Source organism: Phyllobates terribilis, unplaced genomic scaffold (genome assembly GCF_046119375.1).
Source record: "Phyllobates terribilis strain yellow unplaced genomic scaffold, ASM4611937v1 Scaffold_2__4_contigs__length_985480577, whole genome shotgun sequence".
In the NCBI taxonomy this organism is placed as follows: Eukaryota; Metazoa; Chordata; class Amphibia; order Anura; family Dendrobatidae; genus Phyllobates; species Phyllobates terribilis.
In genome coordinates, this window is record NW_027362762.1 from 952750293 (window position 1) to 952774811 (window position 24519).

Below are 24519 nucleotides of genomic sequence, written 5' to 3' on the forward strand. Positions count from 1 at the left end.
GAGTATAATACAGGATGTAACTCAGGATCAGTAATGTAATGTATGTACACAGTGACTGCACCAGCAGAATATTTTTTGTATCTGAATGATAACCCAACTTTCTAAGAAACAAGAAGGACTTCACCAGGGGTTAAGTCGTTCCTGTTCAGCTAACCATTATTTACTCCCCTGTGTATATGCAGGTCCGATTCTCCGGAGGATGGCTCTCAATGCTGAATTATTTTCAGATCTTTTATGTGAGCTGTTGATAAGGTGATCTGACGGACTCGCCATTCATCTCCACTTTGTAAATCCGCTGTGCATGTTTGGTCAAATGTAGCTTTGAGAATGACTATGACCATCAAGAACCTCTTCTGCCAGTTCAGGATCCTACTTTTTGCCGTGTGGTGGTTAACGAGTGTTGCCTGGATCAGCATCTATATGAAAAACACCTCAAAATGCAGAACCGTGCCGAGCGACTTCTGTGAATGTTCAGGATCAGAGAGGAAATCTGAGGATAATAGATCAGAGCCAATAGACAAAAGATCAACGACTGTTGTGAAAACGACCTTTCAGAGAGAAGTGGACCTCAAAATATGTCCGGAGCTGTCCTCACATCTCAGTGAGTATATATCATTAAGTAACTATAAAATCCTCATATAACTGACTTGTCTTATTCCTAGTGTAGCCAGAATACCCAATTGTAGTTGTACAGTGGTCTGTCCCATATCTTCAGCATTAAGGAATAGACCACTACATATATTTAATAAGGGATTCTGGCTACGTTGAAAAACTGTGCAGTCAAATACCAGAGGATTATTTTGTCTTGTTTACTATCACATCTGCTGTGCCAAGCGAGCCAAAAACAATCAATGAAAAAGAAAAACTTTGAAATAATGGTCCAGAGTTGTAAGAAAGGTGAATGCAGGAGTAATATACACTGCTCAAAAAAAATAAGGGAACACTTAAACAACAGAATATAACTGTCGCAGAGTGCATCTTCTTACAGTCACCACTGTACTTACCAGAGCTTCAATCAGCAAGATATCTTGAGTAAACAGTATTTACTTCATACTGGATAAACATGAGATACAATTCCGTGTCACACAGTCCATGTGCTGCTGACATAACACATTCAGGAAAAAAGAAAAACAGGAAGTAAAAACAGCCAACAATTGAGAGCTTCCCTCCCCACATTACAGCAAGCATATAACTTTACACACTATCGCCATCTGCTGTCTGGTTAGTATAAAGTCCTCCTTTCACTTATAATAAGTCCTAATCTGTGGCATATGCCAACAATAACTCCAAGTAAATCAAACTTCTGTGAAATCAAACTGTCCACTTAGGAAGCAACACTGATTGACAATCAATTTCACATGCTGTTGTGCAAATGGAATAGACAATAGATGGAAATTATTGGCAATTATCAAGACACCCTCAATAAAGGAGTGGTTCTGCAGGTGGGGACCACAGACCACATCTCAGTACCAATAATGCTTTCTGGCTGATGTTTTGGTCACTTTTGAATGTTGGTTGTGCTTTCACACTCGTGGTAGCATGAGACGGACTCTGCAACCCACAGAAGTTGCTCAGGTAGTGCAGCTCATCCAGATGGCACATCAATGCGAGCAGTGGCAAGAAGGTTTGCTGTGTCTGTCAGCGTAGTGTCCAGAGGATGGAGGCGCTACCAGGAGACAGGCCAGTATACCAGGAGACGTGGAGGGGGCCGTAGGAGGGCAACAACCCAGCAGCAGGACTGCTACCTCTGCTTTTGTGCAAGGAGGAACAGGAGGAGCACTGCCAGAGCCCTGCAAAATGACCTCCAGCAGGCCACAAATGTGCATGGGTCTGCACAAAAGGTTAGAAACCGACTCCATGAGGGTGGTATGAGGGCCCGACATCCACAGATGGGGGTTGCGCTCACAGCCCGACATCCACAGATGGGGGTTGTGCTCACAGCCCAACACTGTGCAGGACGCTTGGCATTTGCCACAGAACACCAGGATTGGCAAAGTCACCACTGGCGCCCTGTGCTCTTCACAGATGAGAGCTGGTTCACACTGAGCACATGTGACAGAAGTGACAGAGTCTGGAGACGCCGTAGAGAGCGATCTGCTGCCTGCAACATCCTTCAGCATGACCGGTTTGGCAGTGGGTCAGTAATGGTGTGGGGTGGCATTTCTTTGGAGGGCCGCACAGCCCTCAATGTGCTCGCAAGAGGTAGCCTGACTGCCATTAGGTACCGAGATGAGATCCACAGACCCCTTGTGAGACCATATGCTGGTGCGGTTGGCCCTGGGTTCCTCCTAGTGCAGGACAATGTCAGACCTCATGTGGCTGGAGTGTGTCAGCAGTTCCTGCAAGATGAAGGCATTGAAGCTATGGACTGGCCGCCCGTTCCCCAGACCTGGATCCGATTGAGCACATCTGGGACATCATGTCTCGCTCCATCCACCAACGTCACGTTGCACCACAGACTGTCCAGGAGTTGGCGGATGCTTTAGTCCAGGTCTGGGAGGAGATCCCACAGGAGACCATCCGCAACCTCATCAGGAGCATGCCCAGGCGTTGTAGGGAGGTCATACAGGCACGTGGAGGCCACACACAATACTGAGCCTCATCAGGAGCATGCCCAGGCGTTGTAGGGAGGTCATACAGGCACGTGGAGGCCACACACAATACTGAGCCTCATCAGGAGCATGGCCAGGCGTTGTAGGGAGGTCATACAGGCACGTGGAGGCCACACACAATACTCAGCCTCATCAGGAGCATGCCCAGGCGTTGTAGGGAGGTCATACAGGCACGTGGAGGCCACACACAATACTGAGCCTCATCAGGAGCATGCCCAGGCGTTGTAGGGAGGTCATACAGGCACGTGGAGGCCACACACAATACTCAGCCTCATCAGGAGCATGCCCAGGCGTTGTAGGGAGGTCATACAGGCACGTGGAGGCCACACACAATACTGAGCCTCATTTTTATTTGTTTTAAGGACATTACATCAAAGTTGGATCAGCCTGTAGTGTGTATTTCAACTTTAATTTTGGGGGTGACTCCAAATCCAGGCCTCCATTGGTTAATACATTTGATTTCCATTGATGATTTTTGTGTGATTTTGTTGTCAGCACATTCAACTTTATACAGAACAAAGTATTCAATGAGAATATTTCATTCATTCAGATCTAGGATGTGTTATTTGAGTGCTCCCTTTATTTTTTTTGAGCAGTGTATATCGATGAGCAACCCTTAAAGGGGTTTTTGCCCTACATTAATACTTATTACATACAGGCCCAGGGTGGGGGATTAAAAATATAAAATCTGTAGTTACCCACTGAACTGACACCACTTTTCGGCCCTGGCTTTTAGGCTGCGTGCCCACTATGCGTTTTTCAAGCGTTTTTGCCACGGAATTTCCACAGCAAAAACGCTTAAAAAACGCTTGGTAATCCGTGCCCCATGGTCCCCAATGATAATCCGCTGTGCTGTGCACATGCTGCGGAAATTTCCGCTGCGGATTATCATTGGGGAAAAATCTGCAGCATGTCCATTAATTTTGCGGACACGCAGCGTAATTTCAGCAATTGACTTGCATTGAAACGCATAATATCCGTGTCAGCACATTTGCACACACGGATATTATGCGTTTCAATGTTCGGATGGTACCCGGGTTTGGAGAAGAGGACACTCTCCTCCAGACTCGGGTACCATAGAACCTGTGAAAAAAAGAATTTAAAATAAAAAATAAAGATTATACTCATCTTCCGATGGTTCCCGGTATTTTCTCCACTGCGTCCGGTCTGTTGTATGGGTCGCGGTGGTGTGAGGACCTGCCATGACGTCATTGCAGGTCCTTTCACACCAACGTGACCCATACAACAGACCGGACGCAGTGGAGAAAATACCGGGAACCATCGGAAGGTGAGTATAATCTTTATTTTTTACCATTTTATTCTTCTTTTTTTAACTATTATTTGGTCACACTAAATAAATCCATGCCGGTTGCCGGTTGCATGGATTTATATAGTGTGACCAAGTTGTCAAGCACTTTCCAAGTGATGCTAAAATCGCTTGGAAAAGCGCTTGATAACCCGCATGCAAAAACGCTTGACAAACGCTTCTACCTGGCAGGAAAAACGCATGTAAAATCTGCATGCGTTTTTCCTGCCAGGGTGAAGCGGAAAAAATATGCAGCATTTCTGCATCGTGGGCACATAGCCTTATGTTGCTGCTAAGTCTCCTGATATAAGCAATATCACATGAAGACTGCAGTCCATCAGCGACCGCTGCAACAGTCATGTGACCTTGTTTATGCTAGGAGACCAGTGGGACATATTTATTAAATTTATTACAGAACCCAAGACAGGTATGACTGCATGGATGCCAGTGGTTAAGCATATTCATCTGGTCTACCACTAGGGGCGCTGTAGAGAGAGCCCAATATGTAAGTAACGATCAGTTCTGATTAAGTGTCGGTATTCGTCCCATCATGCTAGTAAAGTTTAGCTCTTGACATAGTATATGTTTACAATTAAAAGGGTTATGTATTTTCCGTGAGTATATGCTGGACATCTTGTAGGCAGCCGTCATTTCGCATTGGGAAACGTAGGAGAGCCCAGGATCCAGATGTCATATCTGACCCATTAAGCTGGGTGACGATCAATATGGTCGCCACCATAGTTCGTCACGTTAAAGTTTTGTAATTTTCTATTATTCTTTGTGTTTCCATGTCTCAACATTTATTCTTTCTGTCAACAAATGGAAACATATTTTGTGCACGCCTTCATATTTGATGTTAGGGTAGGTCATTAATATCAGATCGACGTTAGTCCCACCACCTAATGGCCACAAATGGTACTGCAAGCTCCATCTTATATGAGTGATTTGAAGAGAGCATGCAGTACCATTCGTGGCCACAACTCAATATATGGAGCTGTGCCAGTGATCTTCATGCTGGAGCATGCACAGTAGCTCCTTGCCCAGCTACCCCTCTCACCCTTTGTGCAAATGAGTAATATGCCCCCATCCTGGAATGTGCAGCAGCCCTTGTACTGTTCTGGTCAGCTGTACTGTATTGATTATAAATTAGCAGTATAAGACAGGCAAATAGGACTAGAGGAAAACAGTACAAAATAGATGGGTCAGCGCTGAGTCCTCCACCCCTAATATGAGCTCCAGATGGCAACACAGGATCACTGTGTCCCCTACTGCTGATTTATGAACAGGTCACCGCACAATTGCTGTTGTCCTGGCTCCTGCATAGCAGCCCAGAGCCAAGGACTCAAGTCAGGCTTGCAAATATTCCTATCTGGCACCTTCTGCAGCATGCACATTTATTAAAGGAGGTGAAGGAAGAGTGTAATAGTGAATGTCCTGACGAGAGATGGGCAAACATGTTCTGTAAACGTTATTTTTTTCCAAATTCGGCACTAACGTTGCTCATTCGGATTCTTGTTCGGGTTCCTGAGCCTTTTACACAAAAATCGGCAAAAGTCGGCCCAAACACGAATATCCCTGGTTTCCCACGCTGTCATCTGCGTGACCGCGCAGGAAACGGGCTGTGATCGCTGGTAGCATCGTTACCGCTGGTCACAGCGCTGCAGGATCATGCTGTCAGGCGGATGAGAGATTACTGCTTCTACTACTGCGGTGTTACCGCCAATCACAGCCTCTGTTTCCCACGCAGATGATGGCATGGGTAACTAGGGATGTTCGAGGACCCGTTTGGGTTCGTGTTTGGGTTTGTGCGCCCGAACACAAACCTTTTTTTGATGTTTGGGTTTAGTCAACGAACCCGAACATCAAAAGGTTCACTCATCGCTAGTCCTGACCACTGATGGAATATGTAATATGATCAGGGCCTTAATACTGTCATAAAGATGACCACTATATGGTCTGATCTGTCACATGACATAAATATGTAATTTTTATGTACCTGGTGTGAATACCACTTTTCTCCTGAATCCGGCGTTTTCTTTCTGAACCTCTCCATTCTCAACATATTGCCTCCTCTTCCCTGAACTGAAATCCAATCTTTTACCAAAGTAGGCATGGTCCTTAAGAAGACACCCACAGAGGAGTATTGTGGTTCATGCCCACTTTACTAGATTTATATAAAGGTAATATCGGGTCATATTTCAGGAACGGCGAGGTGTAGGTACAAGAGAAAAACAATGCCGGATTCAGAAGTAGAGCGCCATTTATAATGGGTAATAACATTACATACTTATGGCAGGTAACAGTTCCCCTTTAACACAAAAATGTTGAGACAGTGTCATGTCTTAGACTCCAAGATGGAAGAATCCCCCTTTGATAGATCATATGATAAGTCATTATATAATCATTAATAATAATAATCTTTTTATTTATATAGCGCCAACATATTCCGCAGCGCTTTACAATTCAGACCATATTGGCACTGTCCCCATTGGGGCTCACAATCTACATTCCCTATCAGTCTTTGCAGTGTGGGAGGAAACCGGAGAACCCGAAGGAAACCCACGCAAACTCCTTGCAGATTTTGTCCTTATTATTTTATAATAATATTAATTCAATAACTTAATATTGAACAGAATTAAAGTATGCTAACATCTCTCTATATACCATATTAGCCCATATACAAACCCCCCTATGTACAGTATGAACCCATTCACAGCTCCTCCATATACAGTATGAGCTCTCACATAGCCTCCTATATACAGCATTAACACCCACATAGCTCCCTAGATATAGTATCAGCCCCCACATACAGTAGTGTTCAGAATAATAGCAGTCCAATATGACTATCCAGATTAATCACTGTCTTCGGTATAAATTATATCACCACATGTCAAACCATTTACCAGTTGGTGAAGAAGATTCTAAGAAAACCACCAGACTCCGCATTCATGATTTGCAGGTTTTTGAGTCTGTGTATTTGAATAATTAAAGAAGTTGTCCAGTACTTTACATTACCCCCCCCCCCAATGTATCCCCCCGGGGCCCCTAAGACTTTTTGTAATTACCTTCTGTTGCTGATAATGCCTGTGAGTGGTGCTATCGGTGGCCGCTCACAGGCATCACGTGACCCCCGTGCTGATGTCACAACAAGTGAGGCGTGACTCAGCGCTGGGGTCCCCGCAGTGGCTGCTGGGTTGTGGGCGGGGTTACCCCTGCATCACACCCAGCATCCACCACGCACTTTCTCAATGAATGGGGAGAGGCAGAGCGCGCAGTGGATGCCGGGTGTGACGCGGGGGGGAGGGGTAACCCCGCCCACAGCCTGGCATCCACCTGGAACGCGGAAGACAAAGACCCACGGCTGCTGCCAGCACTTGTTGTGACATCATCGGATGTCAGAGCCGGCTGCTGCCGGGGGTCACGTGATGCCTGTGAGCGGCCAGCGATAGCGCCGCTCACAGGCAGTATCTGCAACGTAAGGTAATTACAAAAATCCTTAGGGGCCCCGGGGGGATACATTGGGGGGGGGTAATATAAAGTACTGGACAACCCCTTTAATTGTACGGAGGAGTGTTCGAAATAATAGCAGTGTGGAGGTCAATTAGTGATGTCAATCATTCTGTGAAGAAACAGGTGTTAATCAGGTGGCCTTTATTTAAGGGTGAAGCCAGCACATGTTGTACATAAATTTCTCCTTGAAAGCCTGAGAAATATGGGTCATTCAAGCCATTGTTCAGAAGAACAGCGTACTGAAGCGTATACAATTTGCCAAAAAACACATCAACTGGCCTAAAGAGAAATGGAGAAACGTTTTGTAGACAGATGAAAGTAAAATTGTTCTTTTTGGGTCCAAGGGCCGCAGACACTTTGTCAGATGACCCCCAAACTCTGCATTGAAGCCACAGTACAGTCTGAAGACAGTGAAGCATGGTGGAAGCATCATGATATGGGCATGTTTCTCTTACTATGGTGCCGAACCTATTTACCCCATACCAGGGCTCATGGACCAATTTACATATATTAAAATACTTTAAGAGCTCATGTTGCCTTACGCTGAAGAGGATATGCCCTTGAAATGGGTGTTTCAACGACGCTAAATACACCAGTAAATGAGCAAAATCTTGGTTCCAGTCCAACAAAATTGAGTTTATGGAGTAGCCAGCCCAATCCCCGGACCTTAATCCGATAGAACACTTGTGGGGTGACATCAAAAATGCTGTTTCTCAGGCAAAGCCAACAAATGCCAAAAATTTGTGGGATGTAGTCAAAGCATTCTGGGCTGGAATAACAGTTGACAGGTGCTACAAGTTGGTTGACTCTATGCAACATAGACATGAAGCAGTTCTAAAAAACTGCGGGTATACAGCTAAATATTAGGTTAGTGATTCACAGGAATGCTAAATTTACAAAAAAAAGAGAGGATATATTGTGAGTTTGTAAAGACAAATGCAGACATGCAGACAATACGCCCACAGTGTCAGCAGAAGTCGCCGACTTCCTGCTGTGGCTCGGCGGTCACGTGTGCCCGCTATTAAAGAGCATGAATAATCACTACTCTCCACTCCCATGGGTGTGGGAAGTAGTGAATATTCATGCTCTTTAATTGCTGGCACACGCGACCACCGAGCTACAGCAGGAGCCGCGCTGCGGCTACACTGTGCGCGCTATTAAGGAGAGTGAAGTGACTATTCCGGCAGATTATCTCACAGTGTGAGGGCGCATGGCAGGGACGTCATGCGCAGCTCACACGGTGAGATCAGTGCTGGCAGCGGAGCAGGACGCAGCACTGGAGCAGAGGGAAGGAAGGTGAGTAGAAGTGTTTATTTTTTGTGTGCAGCAGGATGGGGATGGAGGTGCCATGCATACCAGGATGAGGGATGAGGGGTGCCATGCATACCAGGGTGAGGGGGGCCATGCATACCAGGATGAGGGGTGCCATACATACCAGGGTGAGGGGGGTCATGCATACCAGGATGAGGGGTGCCATGCATACCAGGATGAGGGTTGCCAAGCATACCAGGATGAGGGGTCCAAAAAATACCAGGAAGAGGGATGGGGGGTGCCATGCATACCAAGATGAGGGATGCCATTTATACCAGGATGACGGGTGCCATGCATACCAGGATGAGGGGTGCCAGGTATACCAGGATGAGGATTGGGGTGCCATGTATACCAGGATAGGGGATTAGGGTGCCATGCATACCAGGATGGGGATGAGGGGTGCCATGCATACCAGGATGGGGATGAGGGGTGCCATGCATACCAGGATGGGGATGAGGGGTGCCATGCAATATCCATGATGAGGGGTGCCAAGCATACCAGGATGAGGGTTGCCATGCATACCAGGATGAGGGGTGCCAAGCATACCAGGATGAAGGGTGCCAAGCATACCAGGAAGAGGGATGGGGGTGCCATGCATACCAAGATGAGGGATGCCATGCATATCAGGATGACGGGTGCCATGCATACCAGGATGAGGGGTGCCAGGTATACCAGGAAGAGGGATGGGGGTGCCATGCATACCAAGATGAGGGATGCCATGCATATCAGAATGACGGGTGCCATGCATACCAGGATGAGGGGTGCCAGGTATACCAGGGTGAGGATTGGGGTGCCATGTATACCAGGATAGGGGATTGGGGTGCCATGCATACCAGGATGGGGATGAGGGGTGCCATGCATACCAGGATGGGGATGAGGGGTGCCATGCATACCAGGATGGGGATGAGGGGTGCCATGCATACCAGGATGGGGATGAGGGGTGTCATGCATACCACGATGAGGGTGAGTGGTGCCATGCATACTACGTTGGGGATGAGGGGTGCCTTGCATACCAGGATGGGGATAAGGGGTGCCATGCATAACAGGATGGGGATGAGGGGTGCCATGCATACCAGGATGGGGATGAGGGGTACCATGCAATATCCAGGATCTAGATGAGGGGTGCCATGCATACCAGGATGGTGATGAGGGGTTCCATGCATTCCAGGATGGGGATGAGGGGTCACGTATAACAGGAAGTTGGGGGCCATATATACTAGTATGGGGGATATTAGCAGAATTGGGGGACATTACCCCTTTAACAGTGTCAGCAGAAGACCCCCTCCCCCTCAACAGTGCATCATGACCATATTTTTTGCTTACTTTTTTTTATATTTTCCTCCTCTAAAAGCTAGGTGCGTCTTATGGTCCGGTGCGTCTTATAGTCCGAAAAATACGGTAGTTAAAAATTATCTACATTTCTCTTCATGTTTTGAATTAAAAAACAGTGTGCAATGTTCCCAATGCAGGGAAATAAAAACTAGTATCAAGATTTTGTGCTTAACTCATGTTTTTGCTATTATTTGGAACACTACTGTAGCTCCATACAGTATGAGCCCCACATAGCTTCTTATATACAGTACTAGATGGTGGCCCGATTCTAACGCATCGGGTATTCTAGAATATGTATGCGTCCGACCGGGCGCGACTAATCAGCGAAGCAGTGTTTAAATGGGTTGTGCACTACTTTAAATTAACTGCCAAATGTATCCCCCCAGGGCCCCTAATGAATTTTGGAGGACTGGGGAGCGAGGCCGCTGGTCGGGGTACTTCTGCTGCGAGCAGCCGGGAGATGACCGGCTAGCACAGGGTGAGCGTGTGAGGGAGATGACCGGCTAGCACAGGGTGAGCGTGTGCGGGTGAGCGTGGGAGGGTGAGAATGTGAGGGTGTGAGGGTGAGCGTGGGAGCGGGTGAGGGTGAGCATGGGAGCGTGTGAGGGTGAGCGTGTGAGGGTGAGCGTGGGAGTGTGTGAGGGTGAGCGTGTGAGGGTGAGCGTGGGAGCGTGAGAAGGTGAGCGTGTGAGGGTGAGCGTGTGAGGGTGAGCGTGTGAGGGTGAGCGTCTGAGGGTGAGCGTCTGAGGGTGAGCGTCTGAAGGTGAGCGTCTGAGGGTGAGCGGGTGAGGGTGAGCGGGTGAGGGTGAGCGTCCGAGGGTGAGCATCAAAGCATGAGCGTCTGAGCGTGAGCTTCAGAGCGTGAGCGTCAGACCGTGAGCGTCCAAGCGTGAGCGTGTGAGCGTGAGCATCAGAGCCTGAGCGTGAGCGTCAGAGTGTCAGCGTCAGAGCGTGAGCGTGTGAGCGTCTGAGGGTGAGCGTCTGAGGGTGAGCGTCCGAGCGTGAGCGTCAGAGCGTGAGCGTCCGAGCGTGAGCGTCAGACCGTGAGCGTCAGAGCCTGAGCGTCAGAGCGTGAGCGTCAGAGCGTGAGCGTCCGAGGGTGAGCGTCCGAGGGTGAGCGTGAGCGTCCAAGCGTGAGCGTCCGAGCGTGAGCGTCAGAGTGTGAGCGTCAGAGCCTGAGCGTCAGAGCCTGAGCGTCAGAGCGTGAGCGTTAGCATCTGAGCGTGAGTTTCCGAGCGTGAGCGTCTGAGCGTCAGAGCGTGAGCCTCCGAGCGTGAGCGTCCGAGCGTGAGCCTCCGAGCGTGAGCGTCCGAGCGTGAGCGTCCGAGCGTGAGCTTCAGAGCGTGAGCGTCAGAGCCTGAGCGTGAGCGTCAGAGCGTGAGCGTCCGAGGATTAGCATCAAAGCGTGAGCGTCAGAGCGTGAGCTTCAGAGCGTGAGGGTGAGCGTCAGAGCCTGAGCGTGAGCGTCAGAGCGTGAGCGAAAGCGTGAGCATCTGAGCGTGAGCGTCCGAACGTGAGCGTCAGAGCGTGAGCGTCTGAGCGTGAGCTTCAGAGCGTGAGCTTCAGAGCGTGAGCGTCAGACCGTGAGCGTCCAAGCGTGAGCATGTGAGCGTGAGCATCAGAGCCTGAGCGTGAGCGTCAGAGTGTCAGCGTCAGAGCGTGAGCGTGTGAGCGTCTGAGGGTGAGCGTCTGAGGGTGAGCGTCCGAGTGTGAGCGTCCGAGCGTGAGCGTCCGAGCGGGAGCGTCAGAGCGTGAGCGTGAACGTCAGAGCATGAGCGTGAGCGTCCGAGCGTCCGAGCGTGAGCGTCAGAGCATGAGCGTGAGCGTCCGAGCGTGAGCGTCCGAGCGTGAGCGTCCGAGCGTGAGCGTCAGAGCGTGAGCGTGAACGTCAGAGCGTGAGAGTCAGAGCGTCAGAGCATGAGCGTGAGCGTCCGAGCATGAGCGTCAGAGCATGAGCGTGAGCGTCCGAGCGTGAGCATCAGAGCGTGAGCGTCCGAGCGTGAGCGTCAGTGTTATGATCTGCTACAAGCACTAAGGAAAGACAGGAGATCTGTCCCTACAATCGAACTAAACTGGATCCCTATGATGTAACGGGGAACCTGATCCTGCGATCAGACCCGCTAAAGTCCTCAGCTAGTCTGTACGAAGACCTATAGATGCAAGGGAGGAATCCCTACAAGAACTAGGGACTGGGATAAAGTTGGACACCTCCTAGCAGAAATTGTAGCAGTCAAAGACAAACACACAACAAAGAACATAGAGGTCCGAAGACCTAGCAAAACTAACAGAGAACGGTAACAGAGCACCAAGCTAGCTCAAGAGTAGTAAATACAATGAAGTCCAGCAAGGCCAGGAGCCGGATTAAATAGGCAAAAATGGTCATGTGACCAGCAAACTAGAAAAAAACTAACAGGAGAGTTCTAACAGTACCCCCTCTTCTAAGAGGATCCTCTGGATCCCCTAGGACTGGGCTTATCAGGAAACCTCCTGTGAAATGCTCTGACAAGTCTGGAAGCAGAAACATCATCCGCCCTCACCCATGAGTTATCCTCGGGTCCGAAACCCTTCCAAGCGACGAGATACTGCAAACTCCCTCTATACCGTCTAGAATTTAGGATGCGGGAAATTTCATATTCCCCGTCCTCCACCACCGGAGGAACAGTGGCAGAGGCGTCACCAACCGACACATCAGCTTTTTTCAACAGAGAAACATGAAACACCGGATTAATCTTCCAGGAGGTAGGAACCTCCAACCTAACAGCAGATTGCTTAACTATCTGAAGCACCTTAAAGGGCCCTACAAACTTGGGACCCAATTTTTTAGAAGGAATCCTCAATCGCAGATTCTTAGAGGACAACCAAACCATGTCACCAATAGCAAACGAAACCTCTTGCCGTTTCCTATGAAAGTACCTCTTAGATTTTTTGTTAGCCTCCTGAAGATTATCACGCACATCCGTCCAAACTCTCCAAATCACCGCAAAAACTCTCCTCCTCCGGCACAGCCGATACCAATTTGGAGAATGACCCAAAAGACGGATGTCTCCCAGAACAACAAAAAAAAGGCGAACAACCAGCAGAAGAGGATGTATGGTTGTTAAGAGCAAATTCAGCAAGTGGCAGAAACTCAGACCACCCCTCTTGATTGTCTGCCACAAAGCAACGCAAGAACTGCTCAACATCCTGGTTCTTTCTTTCTGTCTGGCCATTAGACTCAGGATGATATCCGGATGAAAACGACAAATGAACTCCCAACCTGTCACAAAAGGCACGCCAAAAACGAGCCACGAACTGAGGTCCCCTATCAGAAACAATGTCAGTAGGAACGCCATGTAGTCTGACAATTTCCTTGACAAAGGCCTTAGCGAGTGTCTTAGCGCAAGGCAGTTTGATGAAGGGAACCAAGTGACACATCTTGCTAAAACGGTCCACGACCACCCAGATGACCGTGAAACCTTCAGAGGGGGGAAGGTCAGTAATAAAGTCCATAGCCAGATGTGTCCAAGGTGCACTAGGAACCTCCAGAGGGCAAAGCAACCCCGCAGCAGGAGCATGCGAAGACTTAGATCTAGCACACACAGTACATTGACGCACCCACTTAATGACTTCCTTCTGCCATCCAGGCCACCAAAAACTGCGACCCACAAGTCTCTTGGTCTCAGAAATTCCTGGATGACCTGCCAACCGAGACTCATGACACTCAACAAACAAATCTCTCCTAAAGGTCCTAGGCACAAACAACCTCCCATGGGGAGTGTTAGATGGGGCATTCTCCTGAGCTTTAAAAATCTCATCCTCCAAAACGGAGTCCAAAGCAGCTATCACAACACCTTCTTGTAAAATGCTCTCCTCCTCCTCCTCAGCACTGACCATGGGAGAAAAGCTGCGAGACAAAGCATCCGCTTTAACATTCTTGGTACCCGGGATGTAAGTAACGGAAAAATTAAACCGCGAGAAAAAAAGTGCCCACCTAGCCTGACGGGCATTCAAGCGCTTGGCAGCATCAAGATAGATCAGATTTTTATGATCAGTGAAAACCTGAATGGGAAATTCAGCACCTTCCAAGAGATGACGCCAGTGTTCAAATGCGAGTTTAATAGCCAGCAATTCCCGATTACCAATATCGTAATTAAGTTCAGTCTCAGAAAATTTTTTTGAAAAAAAGGCACAGGGATGTACTCCATCCTTGATTTCCTGAGACAACACCACACCGACCCCCACAGAAGAAGCATCAACCTCAACCAAAAACGGCTTAGTCACATCAGCCTGCATAAGGATGGGAGCAGAGGTGAACCTCTCCTTTAGAAACACAAAAGCTTCAATGGCCTCAGTAGTCCACTGAACCGCATTACCACCTTTCCTGGTGAGATCGGTCAGTGGTTTGACAATAATAGAAATTTTTTTTATGAATTTTCTGTAATAATTGGCGAAACCCAAAAACCTCTGTATCGATTTCAAACCAATAGGCCTAGGCCATTCCTGAACCGCCTGAACCTTCACAGGGTCCATCTCAAAACCTTCACTGGAGATAATGTAACCCAAAAAACTAATTCTCTGTACAGCGAACTCACATTTCTCCAGCTTAGCAAAAAGCGAATTGTCCATTAATAACTGTAAAACCTCACGTACGCTCCGCCAATGAGACTCCAGATCAGGCGAATAAATCAGAATGTCATCCAAATACACAACCACATTTTTGCCTATTAAAGGTCTAAGGATGTCATTAATAAGATTCTGAAAAAATGCTGGAGCATTGGTAAGAACAAAAGGCATAACCAGATTCTCAAAGTGACCCACAGGAGTGGTAAAAGCAGTCTTCCATTCGTCACCCTCCTTCATGCGCAACAAATTGTATGCCCCCCGGAGATCAATTTTAGAGAACCACTTGGCCCCCACTAACTGGTTAAACAAATCAGGAATCAATGGCAGTGGGTAAGGATTGCGTACAGTAATTTTATTAATCTCACGAAAGTCCAGACAAGGACGTAAACCGCCATCTTTTTTTTTAACAAAAAAAAATCCAACAGCCACAGGAGACTTGGAAGGCCTAATGTGACCGGCGGCCAAGCTTGTCTGTATGTATTCCTCCAAAGCCTTTCTCTCAGGAATAGTAAGATTAAATAAACGACTTTTAGGAAGAGTCGCTCCAGGGACAAATTCAATGGTACAATCATAGTCTCTATGGGGAGGCAAAATTTGTGACTCCTCCTCAGAAAAAACTCTCCAAAAATCCTGAATAGGTACAGGTAATTCCCCTTTATCCACAGCAGCAATGCGCCCGTTACAACACTTGTCATAACATTTAGGGCTCCAGGACTTAATTTCATTGGTAGACCAATCCAGTACAGGATTATGCAATTTTAACCAGGGTAACCCCAATATTACTGGAGAAGGCAAATTATTCAATACTACCAAATCCAAATTCTCTTGATGAATACCATTAATAGTGAGGGGAAATTCACAGACCTTGTGAGTAACACTCTTCAAGGGAGAGCCATCGACAGAAACCACAGCAATAGGGGATGACAAAGGTTTAGGTTTTAATGTAAGTTTTTCCAAGAATCCCCCATCAATCACATTCAGAGTAGAACCACAATCCACAAATACCCGAAATTCAATTAATTCTTCCTGAGCAGTGGTAGTAGCAGATAGGAATACCCCCTTAGAATTTAAACAGGCAATACGGGCATAACTGACCATTTTTTTTTCTTTGTTCATACGAAGCACACAGTTCTTAATAAAATGACCAGAATTTCCGCAATAGAAGCACAAACCTTCAGAAAGCCTGCGGTCTTTTTCCTGAGAGCGGGGTGTCATCGCCCCAATCTCCATCGGCTCTCCTTTGTCAGCACAGACCCTCTCAAGACTCGGAGCTGACATAGCAGAGGATTTGCTCTCATTAACCCTTGCACGCAGTCTCCTGTCCACCCGTATAGCTAATTGCATAGCCTCCTGCAAGTTTCCGGGTGTGGGATAAGCAATCAGCAAATCTTTAACCCTTTCACCTAGCCCCGCCAGAAACAAACTTTTCAAAGCTGAATCGTTCCACCCCACCTGAGCAGACCACTGACGGAAGTGAGAACAATACTTTTCCACATTACCTGATCCCTGCCTCAAACGTCTCAATTCAGACTCAGCAGATGAGACACGATCAGGATCATCGTACAACAAACCCAAAGCAGAAAAAAAACTATCCACTGATCTAAAGCACGGATCACTAGGTTGGAGAGAAAAAGCCCATCCCTGAGGATCCTTGCGCAAAAGTGACATTATGAACCCTATGCGCTGTGATTCATCACCAGAGGATCCGGGTCTTAAACGAAAATACAATAAACAAGCATTTTTAAAAGAAAAAAAATCTTGTTGTTCACCAAAAAATAGATCAGGCAGACGTACCTTTGGCTCTACCAAATGTGCTCCAGAACAGCTACTCACATGTTGTTGGAGCTCGGCCACCTCCAGAGAGAGTCCCTGCAAGCGTTGAGCCAAATCTTGAACCGAGACCATGATGGAAATTGGAGGTCTTTCCTTAGAGAATTTTTTTTTTTTGGGCTGGACTTACTGTTATGATCTGCTACAAGCACTAAGGAAAGACAGGAGATCTGTCCCTACAATCGAACTAAACTGGATCCCTATGATGTAACGGGGAACCTGATCCTGCGATCAGACCCACTAAAGTCCTCGGCTAGTCTGTACGAAGACCTATAGATGCAAGGGAGGAATCCCTACAAGAACTAGGGACTGGGATAAAGTTGGACACCTCCTAGCAGAAATTGTAGCAGTCAAAGACAAACACACAACAAAGAACATAGAGGTCCGAAGACCTAGCAAAACTAACAGAGAACGGTAACAGAGCACCAAGCTAGCTCAAGAGTAGTAAATACAATGAAGTCCAGCAAGGCCAGGAGGGCGGAGCCGGATTAACTAGGCAAAAATGGTCATGTGACCAGCAAACTAGAAAAAACCTAACAGGAGAGTTCTAACAGTCAGAGCATGAGCATGAGCTTCCGAGCGTGAGCGTCCAAGCATGAGCGTCAGAGCGTGAGCGTGAGCATCAGAGCCTGAGCGTGAGCGTCAGAGTGTCAGCGTCAGAGCGTGAGCGTCTGAGGGTGAGCGTCCGAGCGTGAGCGTCTGAGCAGGAGCATCCGAGCGTGAGCGTCCGAGCGTGAGCGTCAGAGAATGAGCGTGAGCGTCAGAGCGTGAGCGTCCGAGGGTGAGCATCAGAGCGTGAGCGTCCGAGCGTGAGCATCAGAGCGTGAGCGTCAGACCGTGAGCGTCAGAGCCTGAGCGTCAGAGCGTGAGCGTCAGAGCGTGAGCGTCCGAGGGTGAGCGTCCGAGGGTGAGCGTGAGCGTCCAAGCGTGAGCGTCCGAGCGTGAGCGTCAGAGTGTGAGCGTCAGAGCCTGAGCGTCAGAGCCTGAGCGTCAGAGCGTGAGCGTTAGCATCTGAGCGTGAGTTTCCGAGCGTGAGCGTCTGAGCGTCAGAGCGTGAGCCTCCGAGCGTGAGCGTCCGAGCGTGAGCCTCCGAGCGTGAGCGTCCGAGCGTGAGCGTCCGAGCGTGAGCTTCAGAGCGTGAGCGTCAGAGCCTGAGCGTGAGCGTCAGAGCGTGAGCGTCCGAGGATTAGCATCAAAGCGTGAGCGTCAGAGCGTGAGCTTCAGAGCGTGAGGGTGAGCGTCAGAGCCTGAGCGTGAGCGTCAGAGCGTGAGCGAAAGCGTGAGCATCTGAGCGTGAGCGTCCGAACGTGAGCGTCAGAGCGTGAGCGTCTGAGCGTGAGCTTCAGAGCGTGAGCTTCAGAGCGTGAGCGTCAGACCGTGAGCGTCCAAGCGTGAGCATGTGAGCGTGAGCATCAGAGCCTGAGCGTGAGCGTCAGAGTGTCAGCGTCAGAGCGTGAGCGTGTGAGCGTCTGAGGGTGAGCGTCTGAGGGTGAGCGTCCGAGTGTGAGCGTCCGAGCGTGAGCGTCCGAGCGGGAGCGTCAGAGCGTGAGCGTGAACGTCAGAGCATGAGCGTGAGCGTCCGAGCGTCCGAGCGTGAGCGTCAGAGCATGAGCGTGAGCGTCCGAGCGTGAGCGTCCGAGCGTGAGCGTCCGAGCGGGAGCGTCAGAGCGTGAGCGTGAACGTCAGAGCGTGAGAGTCAGAGCGTCAGAGCATGAGCGTGAGCGTCCGAGCATGAGCGTCAGAGCATGAGCGTGAGCGTCCGAGCGTGAGCATCAGAGCGTGAGCGTCCGAGCGTGAGCGTCAGTGTTATGATCTGCTACAAGCACTAAGGAAAGACAGGAGATCTGTCCCTACAATCGAACTAAACTGGATCCCTATGATGTAACGGGGAACCTGATCCTGCGATCAGACCCGCTAAAGTCCTCAGCTAGTCTGTACGAAGACCTATAGATGCAAGGGAGGAATCCCTACAAGAACTAGGGACTGGGATAAAGTTGGACACCTCCTAGCAGAAATTGTAGCAGTCAAAGACAAACACACAACAAAGAACATAGAGGTCCGAAGACCTAGCAAAACTAACAGAGAACGGTAACAGAGCACCAAGCTAGCTCAAGAGTAGTAAATACAATGAAGTCCAGCAAGGCCAGGAGCCGGATTAAATAGGCAAAAATGGTCATGTGACCAGCAAACTAGAAAAAAACTAACAGGAGAGTTCTAACAGTACCCCCTCTTCTAAGAGGATCCTCTGGATCCCCTAGGACTGGGCTTATCAGGAAACCTCCTGTGAAATGCTCTGACAAGTCTGGAAGCAGAAACATCATCCGCCCTCACCCATGAGTTATCCTCGGGTCCGAAACCCTTCCAAGCGACGAGATACTGCAAACTCCCTCTATACCGTCTAGAATTTAGGATGCGGGAAATTTCATATTCCCCGTCCTCCACCACCGGAGGAACAGTGGCAGAGGCGTCACCAACCGACACATCAGCTTTTTTCAACAGAGAAACATGAAACACCGGATTAATCTTCCAGGAGGTAGGAACCTCCAACCTAACAGCAGATTGCTTAACTATCTGAAGCACCTTAAAGGGCCCTACAAACTTGGGACCCAATTTTTTAGAAGGAATCCTCAATCGCAGATTCTTAGAGGACAACCAAACCATGTCACCAATAGCAAACGAAACCTCTTGCCGTTTCCTATGAAAGTACCTCTTAGATTTTTTGTTAGCCTCCTGAAGATTATCACGCACATCCGTCCAAACTCTCCAAATCACCGCAAAAACTCTCCTCCTCCGGCACAGCCGATACCAATTTGGAGAATGACCCAAAAGACGGATGTCTCCCAGAACAACAAAAAAAAGGCGAACAACCAGCAGAAGAGGATGTATGGTTGTTAAGAGCAAATTCAGCAAGTGGCAGAAACTCAGACCACCCCTCTTGATTGTCTGCCACAAAGCAACGCAAGAACTGCTCAACATCCTGGTTCTTTCTTTCTGTCTGGCCATTAGACTCAGGATGATATCCGGATGAAAACGACAAATGAACTCCCAACCTGTCACAAAAGGCACGCCAAAAACGAGCCACGAACTGAGGTCCCCTATCAGAAACAATGTCAGTAGGAACGCCATGTAGTCTGACAATTTCCTTGACAAAGGCCTTAGCGAGTGTCTTAGCGCAAGGCAGTTTGATGAAGGGAACCAAGTGACACATCTTGCTAAAACGGTCCACGACCACCCAGATGACCGTGAAACCTTCAGAGGGGGGAAGGTCAGTAATAAAGTCCATAGCCAGATGTGTCCAAGGTGCACTAGGAACCTCCAGAGGGCAAAGCAACCCCGCAGCAGGAGCATGCGAAGACTTAGATCTAGCACACACAGTACATTGACGCACCCACTTAATGACTTCCTTCTGCCATCCAGGCCACCAAAAACTGCGACCCACAAGTCTCTTGGTCTCAGAAATTCCTGGATGACCTGCCAACCGAGACTCATGACACTCAACAAACAAATCTCTCCTAAAGGTCCTAGGCACAAACAACCTCCCATGGGGAGTGTTAGATGGGGCATTCTCCTGAGCTTTAAAAATCTCATCCTCCAAAACGGAGTCCAAAGCAGCAATCACAACACCTTCTTGTAAAATGCTCTCCTCCTCCTCCTCAGCACTGACCATGGGAGAAAAGCTGCGAGACAAAGCATCCGCTTTAACATTCTTGGTACCCGGGATGTAAGTAACGGAAAAATTAAACCGCGAGAAAAAAAGTGCCCACCTAGCCTGACGGGCATTCAAGCGCTTGGCAGCATCAAGATAGATCAGATTTTTATGATCAGTGAAAACCTGAATGGGAAATTCAGCACCTTCCAAGAGATGACGCCAGTGTTCAAATGCGAGTTTAATAGCCAGCAATTCCCGATTACCAATATCGTAATTAAGTTCAGTCTCAGAAAATTTTTTTGAAAAAAAGGCACAGGGATGTACTCCATCCTTGATTTCCTGAGACAACACCACACCGACCCCCACAGAAGAAGCATCAACCTCAACCAAAAACGGCTTAGTCACATCAGCCTGCATAAGGATGGGAGCAGAGGTGAACCTCTCCTTTAGAAACACAAAAGCTTCAATGGCCTCAGTAGTCCACTGAACCGCATTACCACCTTTCCTGGTGAGATCGGTCAGTGGTTTGACAATAATAGAAATTTTTTTTATGAATTTTCTGTAATAATTGGCGAAACCCAAAAACCTCTGTATCGATTTCAAACCAATAGGCCTAGGCCATTCCTGAACCGCCTGAACCTTCACAGGGTCCATCTCAAAACCTTCACTGGAGATAATGTAACCCAAAAAACTAATTCTCTGTACAGCGAACTCACATTTCTCCAGCTTAGCAAAAAGCGAATTGTCCATTAATAACTGTAAAACCTCACGTACGCTCCGCCAATGAGACTCCAGATCAGGCGAATAAATCAGAATGTCATCCAAATACACAACCACATTTTTGCCTATTAAAGGTCTAAGGATGTCATTAATAAGATTCTGAAAAAATGCTGGAGCATTGGTAAGAACAAAAGGCATAACCAGATTCTCAAAATGACCCACAGGAGTGGTAAAAGCAGTCTTCCATTCGTCACCCTCCTTCATGCGCAACAAATTGTATGCCCCCCGGAGATCAATTTTAGAGAACCACTTGGCCCCCACTAACTGGTTAAACAAATCAGGAATCAATGGCAGTGGGTAAGGATTGCGTACAGTAATTTTATTAATCTCACGAAAGTCCAGACAAGGACGTAAACCGCCATCTTTTTTTTTAACAAAAAAAAATCCAACAGCCACAGGAGACTTGGAAGGCCTAATGTGACCGGCGGCCAAGCTTGTCTGTATGTATTCCTCCAAAGCCTTTCTCTCAGGAATAGTAAGATTAAATAAACGACTTTTAGGAAGAGTCGCTCCAGGGACAAATTCAATGGTACAATCATAGTCTCTATGGGGAGGCAAAATTTGTGACTCCTCCTCAGAAAAAACTCTCCAAAAATCCTGAATAGGTACAGGTAATTCCCCTTTATCCACAGCAGCAATGCGCCCGTTACAACACTTGTCATAACATTTAGGGCTCCAGGACTTAATTTCATTGGTAGACCAATCCAGTACAGGATTATGCAATTTTAACCAGGGTAACCCCAATATTACTGGAGAAGGCAAATTATTCAATACTACCAAATCCAAATTCTCTTGATGAATACCATTAATAGTGAGGGGAAATTCACAGACCTTGTGAGTAACACTCTTCAAGGGAGAGCCATCGACAGAAACCACAGCAATAGGGGATGACAAAGGTTTAGGTTTTAATGTAAGTTTTTCCAAGAATCCCCCATCAATCACATTCAGAGTAGAACCACAATCCACAAATACCCGAAATTCAATTAATTCTTCCTGAGCAGTGGTAGTAGCAGATAGGAATACCCCCTTAGAATTTAAACAGGCAATACGGGCATAACTGACCATTTTTTTTTCTTTGTTCATACGAAGCACACAGTTCTTAATAAAATGACCAGAATTTCCGCAATAGAAGCACAAACCTTCAGAAAGCCTGCGGTCTTTTTCCTGAGAGCGGGGTGTCATCGCCCCAATCTCCATCGGCTCTCCTTTGTCAGCACAGACCCTCTCAAGACTCGGAGCTGACATAGCAGAGGATTTGCTCTCATTAACCCTTGCACGCAGTCTCCTGTCCACCCGTATAGCTAATTGCATAGCCTCCTGCAAGTTTCCGGGTGTGGGATAAGCAATCAGCAAATCTTTAACCCTTTCACCTAGCCCCGCCAGAAACAAACTTTTCAAAGCTGAATCGTTCCACCCCACCTGAGCAGACCACTGACGGAAGTGAGAACAATACTTTTCCACATTACCTGATCCCTGCCTCAAACGTCTCAATTCAGACTCAGCAGATGAGACACGATCAGGATCATCGTACAACAAACCCAAAGCAGAAAAAAAACTATCCACTGATCTAAAGCACGGATCACTAGGTTGGAGAGAAAAAGCCCATCCCTGAGGATCCTTGCGCAAAAGTGACATTATGAACCCTATGCGCTGTGATTCATCACCAGAGGATCCGGGTCTTAAACGAAAATACAATAAACAAGCATTTTTAAAAGAAAAAAAATCTTGTTGTTCACCAAAAAATAGATCAGGCAGACGTACCTTTGGCTCTACCAAATGTGCTCCAGAACAGCTACTCACGTGTTGTTGGAGCTCGGCCACCTCCAGAGAGAGTCCCTGCAAGCGTTGAGCCAAATCTTGAACCGAGACCATGATGGAAATTGGAGGTCTTTCCTTAGAGAATTTTTTTTTTTTGGGCTGGACTTACTGTTATGATCTGCTACAAGCACTAAGGAAAGACAGGAGATCTGTCCCTACAATCGAACTAAACTGGATCCCTATGATGTAACGGGGAACCTGATCCTGCGATCAGACCCACTAAAGTCCTCGGCTAGTCTGTACGAAGACCTATAGATGCAAGGGAGGAATCCCTACAAGAACTAGGGACTGGGATAAAGTTGGACACCTCCTAGCAGAAATTGTAGCAGTCAAAGACAAACACACAACAAAGAACATAGAGGTCCGAAGACCTAGCAAAACTAACAGAGAACGGTAACAGAGCACCAAGCTAGCTCAAGAGTAGTAAATACAATGAAGTCCAGCAAGGCCAGGAGGGCGGAGCCGGATTAACTAGGCAAAAATGGTCATGTGACCAGCAAACTAGAAAAAACCTAACAGGAGAGTTCTAACAGTCAGAGCATGAGCATGAGCTTCCGAGCGTGAGCGTCCAAGCATGAGCGTCAGAGCGTGAGCGTGAGCATCAGAGCCTGAGCGTGAGCGTCAGAGTGTCAGCGTCAGAGCGTGAGCGTCTGAGGGTGAGCGTCCGAGCGTGAGCGTCTGAGCAGGAGCATCCGAGCGTGAGCGTCCGAGCGTGAGCGTCAGAGAATGAGCGTGAGCGTCAGAGCGTGAGCGTCCGAGGGTGAGCATCAGAGCGTGAGCGTCCGAGCGTGAGCATCAGAGCGTGAGCGTCAGAGCGTGAGCGTCAGAGCATGAGCGTGAGCGTCATAGCGTGAGCGTCCGAGCGTGAGCGTCCGAGCGTGAGAGTCAGAGCGTGAGCGTCAGAGCATGAGCGTGAGCGTCCGAGCGTGAGCGTCAGAGCGTGAGCGTCCGAGCGTGAACGTCCGAGCCTGAGCGTGAGCGTCAGAGCGTGAACGTCCTAGCCTGAGCGTGAGCGTCGGAGCGTGAGCGTCCGAGGGTGAGCGTCAGAGCGTTAGCGTCGGAGCGTGAGCGTCCGAGCTTGAGCGTCAGAGCGTGAGCGTCCGAGGGTGAGCATCAAAGCGTGAGCGTCTGAGCGTGAGCGTCCGAGCGTGAACGTCCGAGCCTGAGCGTGAGCGTCGGAGCGTGAGCGTCCGAGGGTGAGCGTCCGAGCGTGAACGTCCGAGCCTGAGCGTGAGCGTCGGAGCGTGAGCGTCCGAGGGTGAGCGTCAGAGCGTGAGCGTCCGAGCGTGAGCGTGAGCGTCCGAGCGTGAGCGTCCGAGCGTGAGCGTCAGAGCGTGAGCGTGAGCGTCCGAGGGTGAGCATCAAAGCGTGAGCGTCCGAGCGTGAGCGTCAGAGCGTGAGCGTGAGAGTCAGAGCGTGAGTGTCAGAGAGTGAGCATCAGAGCGTGAGCATGAGCGTCAGAGCGTGAGCGTCAGAGCGTGAGCGTCAGAGTGTGAGCGTCCGAGCGTGAGCATCAGAGCCTGAGCGTGAGCGTCAGAGCGTGAGCGTTAGCGTCTGAGCGTGAGCGTCCGAGCGTGAGCGTCCGAGCGTGAGTGTCAGAGCGTGAGCGTCTGATCGTGAGCATGAGCGTCTGAGCGTGAGCGTCTGATCGTGAGCATGAGCGTCCGAGCGTGAGCGTCAGAGCGTGAGCGTTAGCGTCTGAGCGTGAGCATCCGAGCGTGAGCGTCAGAGCGTGAGCCTCCGAGCGTGAGCGCTCGAGCATGAGCGTG

General features: G+C 48.7%; 1 protein-coding gene across 1 annotated transcript in view; it reads left to right on the forward strand.

The window, feature by feature from the left end:
- The first annotated feature begins 327 nt into the window (after nt 1-327).
- The window catches only part of LOC141248450 (beta-1,4-galactosyltransferase 4-like), a 90736-nt gene continuing 66544 nt past the window's right edge, over nt 328-24519 (forward strand). The window contains exon 1 of the mRNA XM_073669362.1: nt 328-601. Coding sequence (XP_073525463.1) covers nt 328-601 — 274 coding nt within the window. The remainder of the gene's footprint in view (nt 602-24519) is intronic.